The following is a 19176-nucleotide window of genomic DNA, read 5'->3' as shown; positions in this document are numbered from 1 at the left end:
CTTGTCTGATTATCCTGATTAACCCAACCCTGCATGCGACATCTATAGGTAAAACTAGGACAGGTCAATGAATTCTACTACTATTCTGATTATCCTGGATCCAGCAGTTCCCAACTTATATCTATATATACGATCTATAATATGATTCGCATTGTCATCGTCGGCGCTGGCCTCATCGGCCCTCGTCATGCACAATCCGTCCTCTCCAACGCCAACACCTCGCTGGTCGCATTGATCGACCCATCTCCAAGCGCTGAATCCATCGCTGAACGACTGCAAACCAACTACTTCCCCAGCATCGAAGCCATGCTGCAGACGATCCCGGTCCCGGACGCCGCCATCGTCTGCACGCCGAACAACACACATGTCTCAGTGACCCGCTCACTTCTCTCGCACGGAATGCACGTTCTTCTCGAGAAACCCATCAGCGACACCGTCGCCAGTGGACGCGACCTCCTTGAATTCGCCTCGCAGCAGGAACATCGACATCTCCGTATCCTCGTGGGTCACCATCGTCGATTCAACCCGTACGTACGGAAAACCAAGGAGATCATCGACTCAGGTAGTCTGGGACGCATTATCGCCGTCAACGGACTCTGGACGCTCTTCAAACCAGACGACTACTTCGCCGCAGCTCCGTGGAGGCGATCCTCGTCCTCCGGTGGGGGAGTCATCCCGATTAATTTCGTACACGATGTAGATATCCTGCATTATCTATTCGGCCCGATTGTGCGCATTCACGCGGAAAAGACCCTGCATCAACGCCAGGACCCGTCACATGACGCTGAGGAAGGCGCTGCGATAATTATCCGATTTGCCTCCGGGGTTGTCGGCACGTTCCTCGTATGTGATGCCACGCCGTCGCCGTATAACTTCGAGTCCGGTACCGGAGAGAACCCGTTGATTCCGAAAATGGATGGCGGGGCGGACTTTTATCGCGTGTTTGGATCGGAAGCGTCGCTGAGTGTGCCGGATATGACTAGGTGGAATTACGATGGCACGGAGAAGAGTTGGAATCAACCGCTGACGAGGGATCGGTTTGCGGTAGAGGAGGAGACGTCGTTTGATTTGCAGCTGAAACATTTTGTGGATGTCATTCAGGGGGAGGAGCCCAGTTGCTCGGGGGAGGATGCTCTTCGGGCATTGATGGCTTGTGAGGCTGTGAGAAAGGCTATGGAAGGAGACGGTAGATCTATAGATCTATAGATAGAATGGATATTTAAGATATTATGAATTGAGACTATATTTCCTGCCTAATCTAAAGTAGAAAGGTACGTCAAACCCTGCTCAGATCGCTCATTCGTTCTGCAGGTGGTAACGTCTACGAATGAAGCTTCCGTATGAAGAATCTGCAGATCTTTATACTGAGTATAAATTAGATAATAGACGCATAGAACGTCTCAAAAGACAAACAATAATATTCTCGACTTAACCTCCTAATGTATAATATCATGCCCATCTCTAAAACCTACCAGCCATATGGACGCGCTCTGGCATATCCAAAGGCCTCTTCATCCACTCACACTTCTTCCCTGCATCCCCTTCGACTCTGATTCTCCTCTCTATACTTGGATCTGCCGATGCAGATAAACTCAAGCTCAACGGCATTGGCGGAGCTTCCTCCACCACCTCGAAGATCGCAGTCGTTCGCAGATCCGTCCGGTCGGTGTCGATGTCGGTTACACCTATGTCCAGATTAACCCGAACGAGACTACTGTCGATATGTCCGAAAACTGTGGAATATAGCATTGGGAGTGGGACCATTTGCAGTGGATGAGGGGTTGGTGGGTCTTATTCCAGGTCAGACCTTAGTATATTCATATTGCTCATACCTTATACCTGTTTCATCAGATGGATATTAAGAAGTTTGTTAGGTGGGTGTGACGATATTCAATACCAATACTGAAGGTCCTCGTTGAGGCTATGCAAGTCACTCCTGATGGGAAATTCTCCGAAACAGGGAAGTATAGCATCGCTAGGGTAGCGGGCGCAGCGAGTCCAGTTCGGACGGTATTCCTGAATCCTGAGTCCCTGTGGGAGCATGATTGGGTGGTTATTATTCCCAGCAATGCGAAACAGGAACGACTCACCGTGGTGTCTTCGCACACGAAAACACCGTTCACCGTTCGAGTGAGTTTAGTTGACGCGGCTAATCCGTTTATCTTCGTCAATGCGGCATCTATATCTTCTGTTTAGGAGTCTGATCCGATATCCTCTGTCTCAGGTATTATTATTGAGGAGATCAGGGTGATTGAAGATGTTCGTATGGGACTCGCTATGGATATTGCTGCTGCTAGTCGGATGAGAGGCATGCCGAAGATTGCTATGTTGCGTTCAGCTACTGCTCAGAGTGATGGGATGGAAGGAGCGGATATTCAAGTCCTGTTGTTCAGTCTGGGAGAACGGATCCTGATGTCAATCTGGATGGCTAGAAGGCCAACAAGTCGAATTCTGGACGGTCTCCTGGGTGATCCGACATCCAAGTGATCAGTTAGATGCAGAGGTATACTGGACAGTCTAGAACCTGGAGATGCAAGTGCAGATTGTTAGCTTTTTTCGTACGGCTCGACGGGTGTTCTAGGGGAGGGTATACTACTAGTAGATAGATCACATGGTCATCATACGTTCTTCTGGAGCTCAAGACATCAAAAAAGTAAATATGACAATTTTTATGGTATACTACACTTTATCGACCTCCTCCACTTCCGTCTCAGTCTTCAATCCCTCAATATCCCGACGGAATCGCTCCTCATCTTCACGCAGTCGCGCAAGTACTGCCCCATGCGCATGCCAGACGGGTTTCGTTTCAAACAGTCCATCCATATGCTCCAGGGGAATCCCCTTGGTCTCTGGGATCAGGAAGAACACGAACACAATGGACAGCAGCATCAACGACGCGAAGAAGAAATACACCCCGTAATCCATCTTTGCAAACATCTGCGGAGTAAACCGAGAGATAAGGAAGTTCCACAGCCAATTCGATCCGGCGGCACACGCCTGCGCCAGGGAGCGGACATTCGGGTCGAACATTTCCTATCACCGTTAACGGTAATAATATAATACAATTTAGGGCAAACTCACCGAATTGATCACCCACGGCGTGCCGTTCCACGATGGCGTGTAAAACACAGTCCACAGATAGAAGAAGAACATGGCCATGATGCCGCCGCCATCTATCTGCGAGTTCTCGCGCTGCGAGGGTTTCGTAATTTTAATATAAGCCCCCACAATCCACAAACAGACAGACCCCCCCGCCGCGCCGACCAGCAGCAACAGCCGACGGCCGACGTGGTCGATCAACCAAAGCAGCCACACAAACGTCACTACCGTCTTGACTACGCCGAAAATCCCCGTGGTAAGCAGGCTGGTGTTGGCCCCTCGCAGCCCGATGCTTTTGAACACCGTCGGGCTGTAGTAGTTGATGGCATTGATCCCCGACCCATTCTGCCAGAGGAACAGCATACTCCCCAGAAATAGGCGGTACAGGATCCTCTTGTTCGTCCAGGCCGCCACAAATGGCTTCCGGAACCCGAAACCAATGGTGGCCTTCTGTTGCTCCAGAGACTGGTCGATGGCCCCGATCTCCTCAATCATGTAGATATGATCTGCCGGGAGTTGACGCACCCAGGATAGATTCCGGATTGCCTCTTCTCGTCGCCCGCGGAGAAACAGCCAGCGCGGAGATTCCTTGATGAAAACGGCCCCGATAAGCAGCAGCCCCGAAGGAATCAGCTGCACTGCAAAGGGGATGATCCACTGCCGGTGGCTCCGGGGCAACGTCTCATCGACTCCATACTATCCATTGATTAGCCTATATTTATGGAGCCAGGGGAATACTCACGCAGATCCAAAACCCCACCAACCCCCCAATCTGCCATCCCAATTCGTAAACACCGACCAGTCGCCCTCGAATAGCCGGGGGAGACAGCTCGGAGATGTAGATGGGGGTGATGTTAGAGCCTGCGCCCACCCCCAGACCGGCCAGCACCCGACCTCCATAGATCAATCCGAGACCACGGTCGCCATTGGCACCCAACATCAGACCCGCCCCCAGCGTGAAGATCAGCGCCGCGAACATCAACCCCCACTTTCGACCCCGGAAATGGCCGATCGGATAGGCCAGGAAGGCGCCGAAGAAGGCTCCCGCCTGGTACAGAGAGACAATATTGGCGCTCACGAGGTTCTGGGTCGCCTGCGACATGGAGTCCCAGTGGAACTCATCTTTGAAGGACTGCAGAGAGATGGTGGTGCCGATGAATGCACTGTCATAGCCGATCATACACGACGTGCAGGAGGCAACCACCGCTAGAAGGTAAATCTTCCAATTGTAGACCTCTTTGGGAGTTGGCCTATCCTCCACGAGCGAGAGAATAGACATGTTGGAGCAGATGCACAATGGAATTATCAGCTAAGAAGCAAGGAAGACAGATTAAATACGCCATGCACGGGGAATGAGAGACGTGGATGAAATCCGGGGCAACTGCGGCATTGAGAGTGGAGAAGCGGGAAAACAAATAACTGGAAACAAATAACTGGAGCTGTGAATCATTCTCTCGCGAATTTTCTGCTTCCTCCGATGCCGCTCCAGTGGGGCAGAAAGGAAAGATTGTCGAGACTGGGGAAGTTTAAGTGAGTCAGAACTAGATCGTTCACGAGGAATCCCCACGGGGTCACGAAGGATTGGAAAAGGTTCTCCCGGATTGGTAAATGGACGATCTATGATTGACGGAGCTCGGAATTATACCGGATCAACAATGCATCTAGAGATTACCTTAGCCGGATGAAGAGAGATGGAAGAGTGATGATGATGGAAAAGAGAGGGGTTGAATGTTTCTCCGCCTTAGTCAGCATCGAGATGTTCAAATCTTTCTAAAGCTTCACAATTTCCCCATTTGTCCTCTATCAGTCTGTCTCTATCTTTTATTTATTTTATAATGGCGGAGACACCCGAGGAGCTCATCACCTCCCCCCAATATCTAGATGGAGTCGCCTACCTCTATGGCCACCCTCTGCTCAATTCACTCTCTCCACCTCTACATCAGACGGTATACACCGCTCTGGGACTGAACTGGAACCAGATCCCTCTTTCCAGCGTCTACGGTACATCTTCGACTTATCCACCCCCGTACACCCAGTCTCCTCCCATCGACAAATTCCTATCTGCCATCCGCTCGAATCCCAAATTTGTCGGCTCCTCAGTCACCATGCCATGGAAAGTAAGCATCATGTCGCATCTGGACGACCTGACCGAAGATACCACGCAAGTCGGAGCCTGCAATACTATCTTCCTACGCCAGAAACAGGATGGCACCCGCTCCCTCGTTGGCACCAACACCGACTGCATTGGAATCCGGGAGGCTTTGCTGCAGAACTCGCCATCCACGGACCTCTTCCAGAACAAACCTGCTCTGATTGTCGGAGGGGGTGGAACCGCTCGCTCCGCTATCTACGTGCTGCGTAAATGGCTCCGCACAAGCAAGATCTATATCGTGAATCGGGATCCGGCCGAAGTCAACGCCATTCTGACCGAGGATGCGCAGCGGAATCCTAATGCTGCGACAGTCGCGCCACTCGTCCATGTTATGGACCCTATGGTGGCTGCAACGCTGGAGCCTCCTGTCGCTATCGTCTCGGGTATTCCCAATTATGCGCCTAAGACATCTGAGGAGTTTCGAGCGCGTCAGGTGCTGCGGGCTTTTCTAGGGGAGGAGTCGTCTTCGCCTAAGGGTGTTATCCTAGAAATGTGTTACCATCCGACGCCGTGGACGGAGATTGCCCAGCTGGCTTCGACGGCTGGTTGGAAGGTGATTCTGGGCTCGGAGGCGTTGATCTGGCAGGGCTTGGAACAGGCACGTCTCTGGACGGGTCAGGACATCGTTGCGGTGCCGGGCCTGGTGGATAAGGTGAAGGAGGTGGTATCAAAGGCGATTGCAGAGAGGGCACCGTCTAGATCAAACCTCTAACTGTCCTATTGTAGATTGCTCGTTTGTGCGTTGGGTGATTCTTGTAGAGCATACCCTACATAGCATTTATAGAATAATGAACTTGCACTTGTATTAGTTCTATCATATTAGATGTATATCTACCAAGAATCCACAGCTATCACGCACCAGGCCGAGTATATGCTAGCTCTCTCACGCGTCGCCATACCTCTCTGACCGTTCTCTCCTGCGATTGCCTTCCTGTCTCTATCTTGGACGGGCCCGCCGGTCTGACATCCAAAGTTAGCACAAGATTCAGCCAGAAGATATTAATAGGAATAAAGAAACCCACCGAATAGCCAAATACAACCGACTGCCCAGTCGCACATCCTCTATCGGCGCCGTATCAGGATCTTCGGGTGGATTCGCTGTCGTGACTAGCCCGCCTGCTTCCAGCAGAATGGCAATTCCAGCCGCGACATCCCTAGTCAATTAATCAGTCCAGATCCGTCCGTCTGAAAATAGACAGAAGCAAACAGAACATATCAGAAAGAAGAAAGAGAAGACAAACCATTCCCAACAACCCCCCTCCCACCAGATATCAAACGACCCCATAGCAACGTATGCCAGATCCAAGGTGGCGCTCCCTAGACTACGCACCCCATGCACCATACCTCCCTTACCGCCACGGCTTCCCACCTCGGCCGCCAGATTTACGAAGCTCTCAATCTTGCGATGTAAATTGCCGTCAGGAACGTCGCGGCGGTCTTTGCCCCATTCGCAGGAGAGAATACATTGGCTCGGTGCGTTGGCCGGTAAAGGAGGCACAGACGGATACTGCAGGAGTGGTAGACGACTCTTCTCGTTTAGCCATGCGCCGCGGTTGACGCAGGATGAAAACAGCTGGTCTTGGAATGGGGCGTAGATGACGCCGATGACGGGACGATGGTTGACGAGGAAGCCTATGGAGACGCAGAACATGGGGAAGATGTGGGTGAAATTGACGGTTCCTAGTTTGTCAGTTATGAGTGTAGATTGAGGATGATGGTTCTGTATGTACCGTCTAGAGGGTCGACACACCAGGTCGGTTGCTCGTCGATGAGATAGCCGCGCGATTGGCCTTTTGCGTATGATTCTTCGCCTAGGAATCTGGGGGTTTAGCGGGGTCATTTCACTGTAGATAGAGGGAGTTACTTATGAGAGGGGTATTTCTTCTCGATAGCAGTTCTGATAAAAATTTCGACATCTGTAGAGTGTTAGTATGTGGATACTATCAAGAAGGAATATGGCATACCTTCATCCGTTTGAGTCACGATATCTACCGCACTGTCCTTCTCCTCGACAGACTGACTATCGCCTGCAATCCGTTTCTCAACACGATTCAGTAGAAGCTGGCCTGCCTGGCGACCAAGGTCGACTGCGAAAGCGTAAATCTCATCCAGCTGCCCCTGACTGAGATCGGAGGTGGCCATTGTGCGCTATTTTCTGGAATTGCCTCAAGCCCAGGACTTGGTGTAAATCCGACACAGGGAGAAAGTAGATCGAGAAACAAGCAGGATAAAACTCATCGACGTGCGTGACTTTACCCGATGGAGTGGATCTCTCACGTGGCGTGCTTTGCAGTATATAGATTGCGGTGTTTATGGTTGGTCTTGAGTGTCTTCCAGCATTATGGGATGCGTATGGTGTACTGGGGCGATCTCTACTGGTCTAGGTACTTATACAAGACAACAACCAAAAATTATTCAGGACAAGCTATACTCTTTAATGGTCTCTGTTGTACCGTATGGATGGTAAATAGAATATGGTACTATGTGTGTCTAGAACACCAATATCTATATAGTATCTAGACACTAACATCTATAGAGAGCAACTAATATACTGATACTCATACGCTTCCAATTGGACTTAGTTTAAGAAAGATGCTTTGCTTTATCAGTAAGCCAAAGACATGTAGAACCCACACAGTCAGATGTTCAATATGGGCCATACTGCCTACCCGGATGTGGCAGATTGGTTTTCCGGTAGAGGATTTAGCCGGGAAACCCTTAACCGCCTCACGATCTATACTGTACATTACCGATGAATGCGTCTAGTAATACCAATAATAAGTATCCCAAATAAACACAACACCAATAGCTAGATTATCATTGTAATCATACCAGAAATAGAAACCTGACACCAAGTATTCTATATGATACCTCGCAGATCCATAGAATCTCTTCCTAATACTGCATATCTTGACCATAACTCTAACAAATGGCTAAATCCATCCTTCTCATCAACGGCCCCAACCTCAACCTCCTCGGCACCCGGGAACCCCATATCTACGGCACCACCACCCTCGCCGACATCGAATCATCCAGCAAGTCCCAAGCCGCCTCGCTGGGCGCCACCCTCGACGTCTTCCAATCCAACCATGAAGGCGCCATCGTGGATCGCATCCAAGCCGCGAGAGGCCATGTTGACGGGATAATCATAAATCCCGGCGCGTTCACCCATACTTCTGTCGCTATTCGGGACGCTCTTCTGGGCGTAGGGATTCCCTTCGTCGAGTTGCATGTGAGCAATGTGCATGCGCGGGAGTCTTGGAGACAACACAGTTATTTGAGTGATAAGGCGGAGGCGGTGATTGTGGGGTTGGGGGTGTTTGGGTATAAGGTTGCGGTGGAATATGTGGTGTTGAATTTTGGGAGGAGGGAGAGGGCTGTATTGTAGATAGATCCTATTCTGTGGTGTTCTTTATGATGGCTGTTATAGTGTAGGTAAAATTTAGATGATTGACTGTATATGGACCTAGAAGTAGTTTGGTCTTCCAAATTATGAACCTAAGAATAGTACTGGTTGTCCGCACCAGATTCAAGACCACAACATGACAGGTCTGGCCTAGATAACATAAGAGCTAGTAAAATGATCGTCATCGAACCCGTTCTTCTCTTTCGCGTTTGAATGCATCTCGTTGACTGGCTGTGATTCCTCTCGTAGGGCCCGGAGTGGCTGCGTTTGGGCGAGGAGAAAAGGTTCCACTTGATTCGAGTACGAGTAAAGCTCTGGAACTCCTGCATCAGGGGCAAACCCGAGGTTTTGCATAAATTCAGGTAGATTGTCAGTCCTATGACGGTAAGCATTTGCCAGTCTCATTCAGGCCCAAAACATCATGAACTCACTTCTCAGTGCCATCAAGTGACGCTAACTCGTCAAACAAGGAATCAAGATCCGGAGCAATCCGGGGTCGTCGCAGAGACACGTATCCATCCATATCAGCCAAAGAATCAATGTTGAGATTCGGCTCGCCGTACGATGGGGGATACTGAGGCGCGCTCGTTGGGAAGGGGGATGTCACGTCGGACAACATAGTTCTTCCGTTCATTGTTTTCGCGGAGGATGAAATGGAGGTCCGTGGCCTGTGGGATTCGGTGTCGTTAAGTTGAGGGTCTGTTCTTGAGGGTTTTGCTGTCTGGTTTACATGTAATGAAGGTGCTGGCGTTGGCAGGGACAAAGCGACGCTGTCTCCGATGTTGGAAGGTGTTCTCATCCAGGGATTTGAAAGGAACGGATCTGACCCAGACAGACCGACACGGGTCCCAGTTAGTAGACTTGCTCGATATGCAGCGCTTTCAGAGCCGGGTATGGCATGCTGGGGCGTACTCGGAGCAACTGCGTCCACGGTGGGCAAAGCTCCTTGTCGATGGGGTTCAGGTAGTCCTTGCACTCCTGCATCTGGAGATCTCTCGGGCAGGCCATGGTCTGCAGTTGTTTTGCCTTGCGTTTCCCACACGGTGGAGAGATGGGACGCAAAAGAGCGTAGTTTATGCTTGAGACCGGCCTCAAGATCGAATGAGGCAGAATGATTGTTTGTACATACCCGGAGAACGCCAGACGTGAGGAGTACTCCAAAAGTAGGACAGGTTGCGGAAAGACTGTAGCTCTCCATGTACGCCTGCAACAGCATAAGGAGCCTCTGCGAGCTATCTGTGGCGCGCTTTCTGTATACTGACCGTATATTACCATCGCCTCCATGAATGGTAACACGAAGGCTCAAACTGGTGATGACACCTTCATACATCATTTCAAGACAGAAGATGTGTGGTGACGCTGGTCGCTCCGAATTCCTCTGTAGATCGACACGGTAGCTTTTAGGAAGAGCGGAAACCCAAAGTTGCAGGTGTCGCTCCAATCCCTCCAGATGCGAAACAGGATCGACGGGAGATTGTTTCAAGCAGCACAGGTCATTTAGAATACACATCAAAGAGATTAGTCGGTTGAATGTGCTCAACGCATGGAGAGGGCCTCGATAGAAGGCTCCACGTGTCAGGGCTACCGGACGAAGGCCTGTCTGATCTTCCCAAGGATGCCATTCTTCCAACCCATCTTCATTGATCGGGCCAATAGTTGCCAAGTCACTCCTACGAAGTGAAGGCACCTGGCCTGTCTGCAGGGCTACCAAAGTCTCCAATACAAAACAGCCCAAAATTACGTGTTTGGACCGTGTGGCTGGAGCTTCATCTGCTGCATCCGTGGCCAAGTAAGGCGGATGATCCAATCCTAGACATTGGGATATGCGTATAGCCTGACCCACGAGTATCCACGCTGCCGCCCAGTCTTGCTGGCCCAGTTTGACAAGAGATAAAATCAGCAATGCTTGAGCATGACCGATTTCATGCACACCATTCTCTCCGGGGATGAGGCTCCTAGCCGTCATATACAATTGGTTAGGATCTGGCTGCTCACCAGCAGCCTTTGGCAGTTGTCGAGTGGCAGAAATGGACGCTTCCTGGATGGATGCAAGAGCAAGAACCGCGCAAAGCGCTGCATGATCCCCAGATCCTGCAGGTGATATTGAAATAGGGCTGTCGCTTTCGGAGTAGAGAAAGGCTGTACGAAGTATGCTATGTTTTTCTAGAATAGGAAACCAGCACTGTGTGTAGGAAAAGTAGATATCAAGCAGATGCCACGCATTCGAGGGGAGTTGAAGGGAGGGTTTTGGTCGAGGTCGGCTAACAGAATGGGAATCCGGTGGAGGTTGTGCCAATGGACGCGCAAGTGAGAGACTGGGTACTTCCGTGGGAGAGGAGGTCTGGGTAGTAGAGTCGCGAGTAACGCGCGTTGCACTGTTTCTAGAAGTCGTAGGAGTTTTGGCCGGGGACAGCCCTGGATTATCTCCTCCCTCTGTGAAATCATCCGGGATCTGCCACTCGAGAGCATCTGAAGAAAGCATACTGCTGCCTTCGGCATCGGGTGGGAAATAGTTGTCTGCTAGTGGTCGACTCCCTTTGTCCTGGTCATCATCCGGTTGCTCTAAAGACACCAACAACCTCTCGATGTCCTTAAGAACGATGCTGCTCTTCCACGCGGATAGTAGTGTATCGGATCCTTCAGCTTCCTTGCCCATGGCGGCCAAATGACTTGGCATATTTGCTGCCCTCAACAGGGCACGAACCACCTCCTCGCTACCCTGTATCTTGGTGAATACGAGACCCCATAATATCTCGAGGGTGCGGATGTATCCGGTTGGTAGTCCTCTTTTCTTGGGATTGGCCTTGTACGTGCAGGGTCTGCAGAGCGACGCGCAAGTCGAGCACACTGGTTGAACGCCATCACATTTGTCCTTCTTCGACCGACAGCTATCGCAAGCACGAGAGACACGTTGTCTTTTGGGATTGGAAGCATAGTCATCCTGGGCAGGATTCTGTCTGCTATCTTCGTTGGCATCGATCAATCGTCGCTTCGCTTTGCTGGTGCCCCCAGAAATTTGGCGGGCGTCGTTGCTCATGATCGTCTGTACAACAGTCTTCTAGATTGTTCTAGAAGCTCGTTCATCTTCTGCTGCAGCGGAGATGGATCCTATGCATTGGTGAATATGACAATGGGAGTCGCCCCCACCACATAAGGCGTTACCGAAAAACAGAAAAAAATAAAAATTAAATAAAAAGGGAATCTTGATGTAATCCTGATCAAATAAAACAGAAAATGTGAGTCCAGGGCAATGCGATCGTGGTGGCCGTAGGCGAAGAGGGACTCAAAACGGAGATATGAAAATTGATGATGGGGAACTGGGGAAAACAGCACAAATACGCCATTGTATACCGGATACTGGGGCTGCGGAGAACATTTACAAATTCCCTGATGAACATAGGCCAGAAATGTACCAAATCCCTGCGGGGTAAAGCCAAAGTGACTTCAGCTCGGAGAGACTCCGCTGCAATAAGTATTATGTATGGTACGGTTCGGTAAGGACCCATAAGTTAAGTAGCGGCAGAGGATTTGTCCGGAGTGAGGCGGCAGTTCCTCAGGCTCCAAGGCCCAGTATTCCTCTGAGCCTCCACAACGTCCTCATCTCTTACTCTCCGGGCACCGTTCAATGTTCAGCTTGAGGTCGAATGTCTTGAATTACGGAGACTTCCCTTACATTGTGCTGCGAGAAACAGATCCTCATCCGCAGACACTGGCTTCTCGGCGCTTTTGTCTCGATTAGTAACCTCAATGTCCGGATTTCGCTCAAGTTATGCGCCGTCTGAATTTGTCCGAATGTTAATCATATCGATTAGTGCGAAGGTTTGATCGCGATCATACCACGTAATGTCGATTCTTGTGAGGCCTTCAAAACGCAAGTTGGACGAGATTGAGGGGCTCGCAGAACAGTTAAACAGACAACATTCGAATCCCTCTCAATTCTTTCACCCACATCTGTCTGATCCCCCCGATTTGGATCATGAGAAGGATCCACCTCGCCAGAAAAATGTCGACTTAAGTCGTTCACCGGAGCGGCCAGATACGCCTGATCACTTTCTCTTGCACGAATCACGATCCGGTCCGGGGATACCGGCTTGTTTTGAAGGCCCAGTCCAGACGCAGAGGAAATTCCTTCCGAACGCCTCCATTGTGTTGATTGGCATTCGCGGTACTGGCAAGTCCAGCCTCGCCGTTATTTTAGCTGCAGCCTCTGGAAGGCGCCTCATAGATGCGGGCCAAGTTTTCCAACAATTAACAGGTCGCTCCCGAGCCGAATATAAGAGGGACTTCGGTCTTGCTGAATACCGTCAGCAGGAGGTGAGGATTATGGAGTCGATGCTCGAAGAACATAAGGAGGGCTGGGTCATCGCGTGCGGCCCAGGTTCAATGGAGCGCCGGGGGCAGATGCTACTTCGAGAATATGCAAAAACACATCCTGTCATCCATATCATTCGGGATTCTCAGAGCATCCAGTCTTACCTGAATGCATGGGATATAGATAAAGTTCGACATTTTCTGGAGTTATCGGGGCCAATCTATCGGACGTGCTCAAACCTGGAGTTCTTCAACGTCTCCGAAAAGGGTACGGGAAACCCGACACTTTCCAAGGAGAGCCACCAAAACTCTCCAATAGGGCTTGAAATGGACCAGCGTTCGGAGACATTCACGCCGTTCTTGACTCTGAAAAGGCTGCAGCGCGACTTTCTTCGTTTTATTGCCTTCGCAATAGGAGATGCCACGTATCTGCGCAAGCAACACCAATCATTCCCCTTATCAATGCAGCCGGTCCAGAAACGCATGTATACCTATGCTGCTATTGCACCATTGTCTTCCCTTATGGAGAGAAATTTCGATATCGAGGACCTAGAGTCAGCCGCAGATGCATTTGAACTAAAAGTAGACGTGACGGATGGCTCTTCTTCTCAACTAGGCGTTGACCCTACCCTCTTAGATAGGATCAGCCAGACTGTGGGTACCATCCGACGAAGCATTATTATCCAGTTGATCTACCATGTGGACAGTAGTATAGCCTCGAATGCCTCGACTGCACCGCAGAATAAGCAGTTGCGTCGCTCTGATACCGCATATCTCAATCTAGTACAGCATGGACTACGGCTGTCTCCTGGGTTTTTAACTGTGGATCTGTCTTATGACGATTCTATACTGTCACAGATCATTGCCTCCAAGGGAGCAAGCAAGATCATAGGGCATTTTGAAGCCCTGCAACGACCCTCGGAAGGCTGGGATGACCACAAGTATCAGGCATTATACGAACGAGCGAGAAAGCTAGACTGCGACATGGTCAGATTGATACAGCCGGCAGAATCAATCGAAGACAACTTCGCTGTCCAACGCTTCCGACATCATATCCGGTCTCTCCCAGGAGGAGACGTGCCTCTCATAGCCTATAACTCTGGACCTTTGGGCCGATTATCCTGTTGTTTCAATGAGATCTTGTCGCCCGTAGTCCATCAATCGTTGATGCCAGACACCCATACCAAGAATCTATCATGCATCACATTACGCGAAGCACAAGGAGCTCTCTATTCCTCCTTCACCCTCGATCCCATGCAATATTTTGTGTTTGGCGCCAACGCGACCTACAGCCTGTCGCCGGCCATGCATAATTCCGCGTATCGACAATGCGGCCTCCCTCACGTATATAAAATCCATCAGTCGTCGTCGCTTAGAGGGCTCAACGAACTAGTCGAGAACCCTCACTTCGGTGGAACCAGTGTCAGTCTACCGTACAAGACGGAATGCATACCTCTCCTTCATTCAATGTCCCCGCATGCGCGCGCCATTGGCGCTGTGAACACATTGATTCCCATCCGAGATCTAGCCAGCAAGGCCTTAAATGCGGAAGATTCCACCCTTTACATCGAGAAAAGCCGAGCTGGCCCCGTCAAAGCCCTGCACGGGGATAACACTGACTGGATCGGAATCACCAATTGCTTTCGTCGTGGACTGTCACCAGCCAACGCAATTCGTCCTTCCTCGACTGGACTGGTCATTGGGGCAGGTGGTATGGCGCGTGCCGCCATTTACTCGATGATTCACATCGGTGTCGAGAATATCTTTATTTACAATCGCACCGTTTCCAATGCCGAGAGGCTTGCTTACCATTACAACCGTCAGAATCTCCACGTCCATGGCAGTGACTCCCCTGATGGCCGGCGACCAAAGTTCCACATCCTGAAATCCTCGCACGACCCTTGGCCAATCGCGTATAAACAGCCCACCGTGATTTGTTCTTGTATCCCAGCACATAGTATCGGTGGTCAACCCGCACCTAATACGGAGATGCCTTTGCAGTGGCTTGAGAGTTCTACAGGGGGTGTTGTGGTTGATGTACGTATACTATGTCCTCTGTCTACCCCTCCCCCCTACTCCTGCTATGGATCTGCAAAAACCAAAAGAAAAAAAGAAAAAAAGAGAGAGAGAGAAAGAAGCTAATACAGACTAGCTAGCCTACAAACCCCTGAACACACCACTCATAAAACAGATCCGATCACTCTCCCACCGCGGCTGGGTCGCCCTCGATGGTCTAGACGTCCTCCCCGAGCAGGGATTCGCCCAATTCGAACTCTTTACCGGCCGTCGTGCCCCCCGACGACTGATGCGCACCGTCGTATTGCAAGAATACAGAGGCGAAGAAGGCCAGTATGATCCTAGTGCCATCCAGAGCCGTTTGGAGCACCTGGATGGGCAGCCAACTTGATGTTGGGTATACAATGTAGCAAGAGACATACTTTTACTTATCCGCGTAGAAATGACCAGGTTCGCAAGCGGGATATGTCCGGCGACTCGGTAAAATTGCCCTCTCTCCAAGAGAAGGGAGTACGTCTAGATCCACTATCAGCAAGGCTTGATGCTCGAGCCATTGCCGATCGGGGCTTGAGGGAGTTTTGAAGCTTCATTGTGCGGCAGTAACAAGCGACTGAACAAAATGACCATGTACATAGAAACTCCCATTTGTTATCTTCGTCCACGAAAAATATTCTCAAAAATCATCGAGATTAAGATACATCTTTCTGGGCCTATATGTCATGAGCTACAATCAACTGATATAAGTATTGATAGTGACAGTGTAAAAGGCAATCCGGCGCCCAAATTGAGCACGAACTGACCATTGAATTATTAAAGGGTATCAGGCTTTTGCCACGTAAAAATATGTCTGGTTCTGTTCCTGTCAACATCGATGGAGTTGTCCCCCGCGACGAACCATGGAACGACCATGACGAAGAATTTGTATGTATACAATGAAGAACATACAGGTGTAGCAAGAAGAAAGAAAGACAGAAGAACTATCGCTCAGAACACAATCGAAACCCAATCTAAACAACTCAGTTGCTCTTCGAAAGTTCCAGAGGCACGAAGTTTCCACAGTTGAGCCTCTTGTTATCGGGGGCGTGAACAACAACGGAAAGGTTGCCAAAGAAGGAGGTAGTATCCTTCACATTCGATAGATAGTAGTCAGAGTAATAGACCTCAAAGGTTTGATCCTCTGGGGCAAAGATGGGGCCATGCTTTCCCGCTAGGTCGCCGACCTGGCAAGTCTGGGGAGAGTTGATATCGCAAGGAATCTCATCGCCGCGTTTGTAGGGGTCGAGATGGGCGCCGGTCGCATAACAGTTACCATCTTCTGGCACAGGCTTTGCGTGAATGTGATATGCTATATGATTTCCATTTCGCATTAGTACGCGTCGCTGAGAGTGAGGGAAAAAACAGAGTCAGGCTGGGGAGGATCAACGTACGGTAGTGGAGATCTCCGTTGGGAAGACCCCAGACCTCCGTATGGAACTTGATGCCAACGCCTTCATTGCTGGTCCAGGCAGTGAAGTGACCACGAACAGTGGAGTTATCCTTTTCTAACAGTTTCGCCTGGTAAATGATCTCGGGTTTGTTGTCCTCAACGACGGGCGCATTGGGAGGCACTGGCTTGGCGGCAACTCCAGACGCAAGTGAAATGCCCAAGAGGGCACCAGCGAGAAGGGTCTTGGACAGCATCGTTACACCGACGCAAGAGCGTTCAAAAAGCAAAAAAAGGTGGATAGATTAAGCAGTAAGAGGTAATAGGCTGTATATAATGTACAGTAAGCAATGAGTGAACGATACTGTCAGGAAGAAGGGGTGGAATGAGATGAAACGAAGGGACAGATGGACGGGACAAAGGGGTCCCTTGGCAGGTTTTATGTTGTTCTGAGTTTCCCCTAGAAGATGTCGCGATCGACTGCGCTTGCCAGATCGGACCCCAGTAAGGCCCCCGAGACCAACGAGAGAAACCATGTTAGAACCTGCTCCTTCCATTTGTCCTAAAGTACTGCCATTCCTAGTATGTTATGTGCAGCTGCCCTTTTGTAGTGGTGGAATGCGCCGAGAAATGTCAGGGGGCTGGGATGCTGCCCAATTGCCAATCATGACTGTAGGAAAGTCAAAAGTGGGAGGGATGAGCTGAGCATCTAATTTTGTTGCTTTCTTTTTTTTTTTTCTTTTCTTTTCCTTTTTTTTCTTTGTTGGTTGGCAGTTTATGAGAACAAGGCTGAGTCGGCGCTTGATCGGCGTGTGATGGGCGGCGCAGATTGCAGTCTCACTTGTTGGCCCCGGCAGTCACCTGCCCCCACATGACTTCAAGCAGCGGTCGGCCATCCTTCATTTCTCGCTCTTTTAAATGAACGTAACACTTAGATTAAAGTAGTAGTGTGATTCTTTTTTCATAAATAACCAATATACTCCATCACACCACGTAAGTGATTGCGGAGGTCAACAGAGATGTCCGGAGATTTTCTGGCTCGCCAAGTTGGGATTTCCGGCTCCACTTTCAAGCATTCCGTGGAATCCTCTCCGGCTTTCCGTGATAGCACCAAGTTATACGGAGTATTTTGAGCACAGGGTTTTAGTAGTAATAGATATAAGCCTAGGTCGTTTTACTTTAAAACGTGGAGTTCACTTTCTCTAATTACTAATCTAAAGTACTAGCACTAAGTATTCAAGTCCCAGATATAAACATGAGCTATATGTCTCTATGACTCGCTATTATGGCGAACCCGAAGTTTTTAGTAGCCGAATGATACTATATATGTTTAATTAGTCTTGAGTAAAACTTTTCTGAATCCAGCCCGTGGTCGGTGACAATACTGACGCAGAAATGTGCCGATATTTCAGAAATGTACCTGGCTAAATTCAGCCCCCGTGCCTTTTTTAGTCCAGTGAGATTTTATCGACACGACATATTCATGATCCCCGGGCCCCATCGCAGCACAGTTGTGAAACAAGAGATAGTAATTAACAAACATAAATAATACCGTGGACTCTAAGTGAGCTCTAACTTTGTAGTATCATGTGTATCACTTATATTTCCTGACAGCAATTATATCTGCTTCTTCAACTCCGGGGGATAGATACTACCCCAGGACCTAATGAGCCACCGTCATCCAGTCAGTCCATACAATTCCTAGTTTTCTATCAAAGGAAATTTACTGAATATGCAGAGGCTGTGTAAGACACTAAAGCTGGGCCGACAAGTACCCTTCAGTGTATAGCCAGCATCGCCTTCGCCGTGACATGGATGGAACTAGTGTCTATTAGCATGAAAGAAACCGTGGGGCTATAGGAAGCACCATAGCCTCTATGTGAGCATTGTTTTGGCATTATCATGCATATTTTTATTAACAGTGTCGAATCACCTTAAGGGTATTCTAAAAATATCTAGTAGCTCTCTCTCAATAGAGCCGAAACCCATCATCAGTGTCCCATCGCAGTGATAGCACAGAGCTCTGTCATGATTTTTATCGAGATCAGGGACTTCTTTACGGCCAAATTGATGTCTTTGATGGCTTCTCTGAAGTTCTTCTCATGCTTAAGGGAACGGCTTGTGTGATTAGCACTTTTTGGATGTGTCAGTATGAACATACCGTTCAACCATTAAAAGCATCAACATCTCTTTGCAAGCACGATTTTAGTGCTATCTTTCTATCGATAAGATAGTATTCTAGATAATTCTGACGAGTATTGAAGCAGGGCCCGTAGGAAAGGAGCAAGACCTTCGCTAGTAAGAAAATATCAACGGAGGATGCAGTTGGGGAGCTGGAAGAGTCCCACCTACTCCGTAGGATAGAGATCGATTCACTATTCACTATTCACCAAGAGGCCAGGAATGAGCAAGATACTAGTTTGGCCATGTCACCTGCCCAGATGACTCAGGCCTCAGGCACCGAGGTTCTCCTGGCTTGAACTAATGAACTCTGAATGAATACCGCACATCCTGGATACACTCGCTGTGTATGGAGCTGTAAGGCCATAACAACAACGCGATTCATTGGGAAGTAACAGGATAGTACTCCCTTTTTGGTCTTGTGAATACGTACCAGTTCCGGACGTTCTATCATACCTGGTGTGGACAACGGCATATCCTGGCACCTCCACCAGAGACGATGACGTCTTTCGTCATTTCTCCCATACTACAGGGAAAGCGCCATCCGCTAATGACTACTGAACCAGGAATCCCTTGCTATTTCTATCC

General features: G+C 49.5%; 8 protein-coding genes across 8 annotated transcripts; 4 read left to right on the top strand and 4 right to left on the bottom strand.

Annotated features, from left to right (window-relative positions):
- Positions 1-141: 141 nt before the first annotated feature.
- On the top strand, positions 142-2487 carry ATNIH1004_000880 (Gfo/Idh/MocA family protein; the record flags this gene model as incomplete). Its single annotated transcript, XM_033565584.1, has 3 exons — positions 142-1161; positions 1909-2130; positions 2197-2487. The coding sequence occupies 3 exons, from the start codon at positions 142-144 to the stop codon at positions 2485-2487; spliced, it is 1533 nt and encodes a 510-aa protein (XP_033431341.1).
- Positions 2488-2679: 192 nt separating this feature from the next.
- Positions 2680-4378, bottom strand: ATNIH1004_000879 (sugar porter family MFS transporter; the record flags this gene model as incomplete). The annotated part of the gene is made up of 3 exons (XM_033565583.1): positions 2680-3033; positions 3082-3795; positions 3842-4378. The coding sequence occupies 3 exons, from the start codon at positions 4376-4378 to the stop codon at positions 2680-2682; spliced, it is 1605 nt and encodes a 534-aa protein (XP_033431340.1).
- A 556-nt stretch (positions 4379-4934) lies between these two features.
- Positions 4935-5963, top strand: ATNIH1004_000878 (shikimate dehydrogenase family protein; the record flags this gene model as incomplete). Its single annotated transcript, XM_033565582.1, has 1 exon — positions 4935-5963. One exon carries the CDS (start codon positions 4935-4937, stop codon positions 5961-5963), a length of 1029 nt encoding a protein of 342 aa, XP_033431339.1.
- A 139-nt stretch (positions 5964-6102) lies between these two features.
- Positions 6103-7393, bottom strand: ATNIH1004_000877 (inositol monophosphatase family protein; the record flags this gene model as incomplete). Its single annotated transcript, XM_033565581.1, has 5 exons — positions 6103-6211; positions 6274-6405; positions 6493-6931; positions 6982-7062; positions 7216-7393. 5 exons carry the CDS (start codon positions 7391-7393, stop codon positions 6103-6105), a joined length of 939 nt encoding a protein of 312 aa, XP_033431338.1.
- Positions 7394-8180: 787 nt separating this feature from the next.
- Positions 8181-8639, top strand: QUTE1 (type II 3-dehydroquinate dehydratase; the record flags this gene model as incomplete). The annotated part of the gene is made up of 1 exon (XM_033565580.1): positions 8181-8639. The coding sequence occupies one exon, from the start codon at positions 8181-8183 to the stop codon at positions 8637-8639; it is 459 nt and encodes a 152-aa protein (XP_033431337.1).
- A 168-nt stretch (positions 8640-8807) lies between these two features.
- On the bottom strand, positions 8808-11694 carry ATNIH1004_000875 (putative C6 transcription factor QutA; the record flags this gene model as incomplete). Its single annotated transcript, XM_033565579.1, has 2 exons — positions 8808-9033; positions 9089-11694. The coding sequence occupies 2 exons, from the start codon at positions 11692-11694 to the stop codon at positions 8808-8810; spliced, it is 2832 nt and encodes a 943-aa protein (XP_033431336.1).
- Positions 11695-12500: 806 nt separating this feature from the next.
- ATNIH1004_000874 (putative quinate pathway repressor protein QutR) lies at positions 12501-15375 on the top strand (the record flags this gene model as incomplete). The annotated part of the gene is made up of 2 exons (XM_033565578.1): positions 12501-15005; positions 15121-15375. The coding sequence occupies 2 exons, from the start codon at positions 12501-12503 to the stop codon at positions 15373-15375; spliced, it is 2760 nt and encodes a 919-aa protein (XP_033431335.1).
- A 625-nt stretch (positions 15376-16000) lies between these two features.
- Positions 16001-16664, bottom strand: ATNIH1004_000873 (putative cytosolic Cu/Zn superoxide dismutase; the record flags this gene model as incomplete). The annotated part of the gene is made up of 2 exons (XM_033565577.1): positions 16001-16329; positions 16412-16664. 2 exons carry the CDS (start codon positions 16662-16664, stop codon positions 16001-16003), a joined length of 582 nt encoding a protein of 193 aa, XP_033431334.1.
- Between the last annotated feature and the right edge of the window lie 2512 nt (positions 16665-19176).

The sequence above is a fragment of the Aspergillus tanneri genome (assembly GCF_003426965.1).
Source record: "Aspergillus tanneri strain NIH1004 chromosome Unknown AapTan_2_pilon_pilon_pilon, whole genome shotgun sequence".
Taxonomy (NCBI): domain Eukaryota; kingdom Fungi; phylum Ascomycota; class Eurotiomycetes; order Eurotiales; family Aspergillaceae; genus Aspergillus; species Aspergillus tanneri.
The sequence above is the reverse complement of the archived record's forward strand: the minus strand, read 5'-3'. Positions and strand labels throughout refer to the sequence as shown.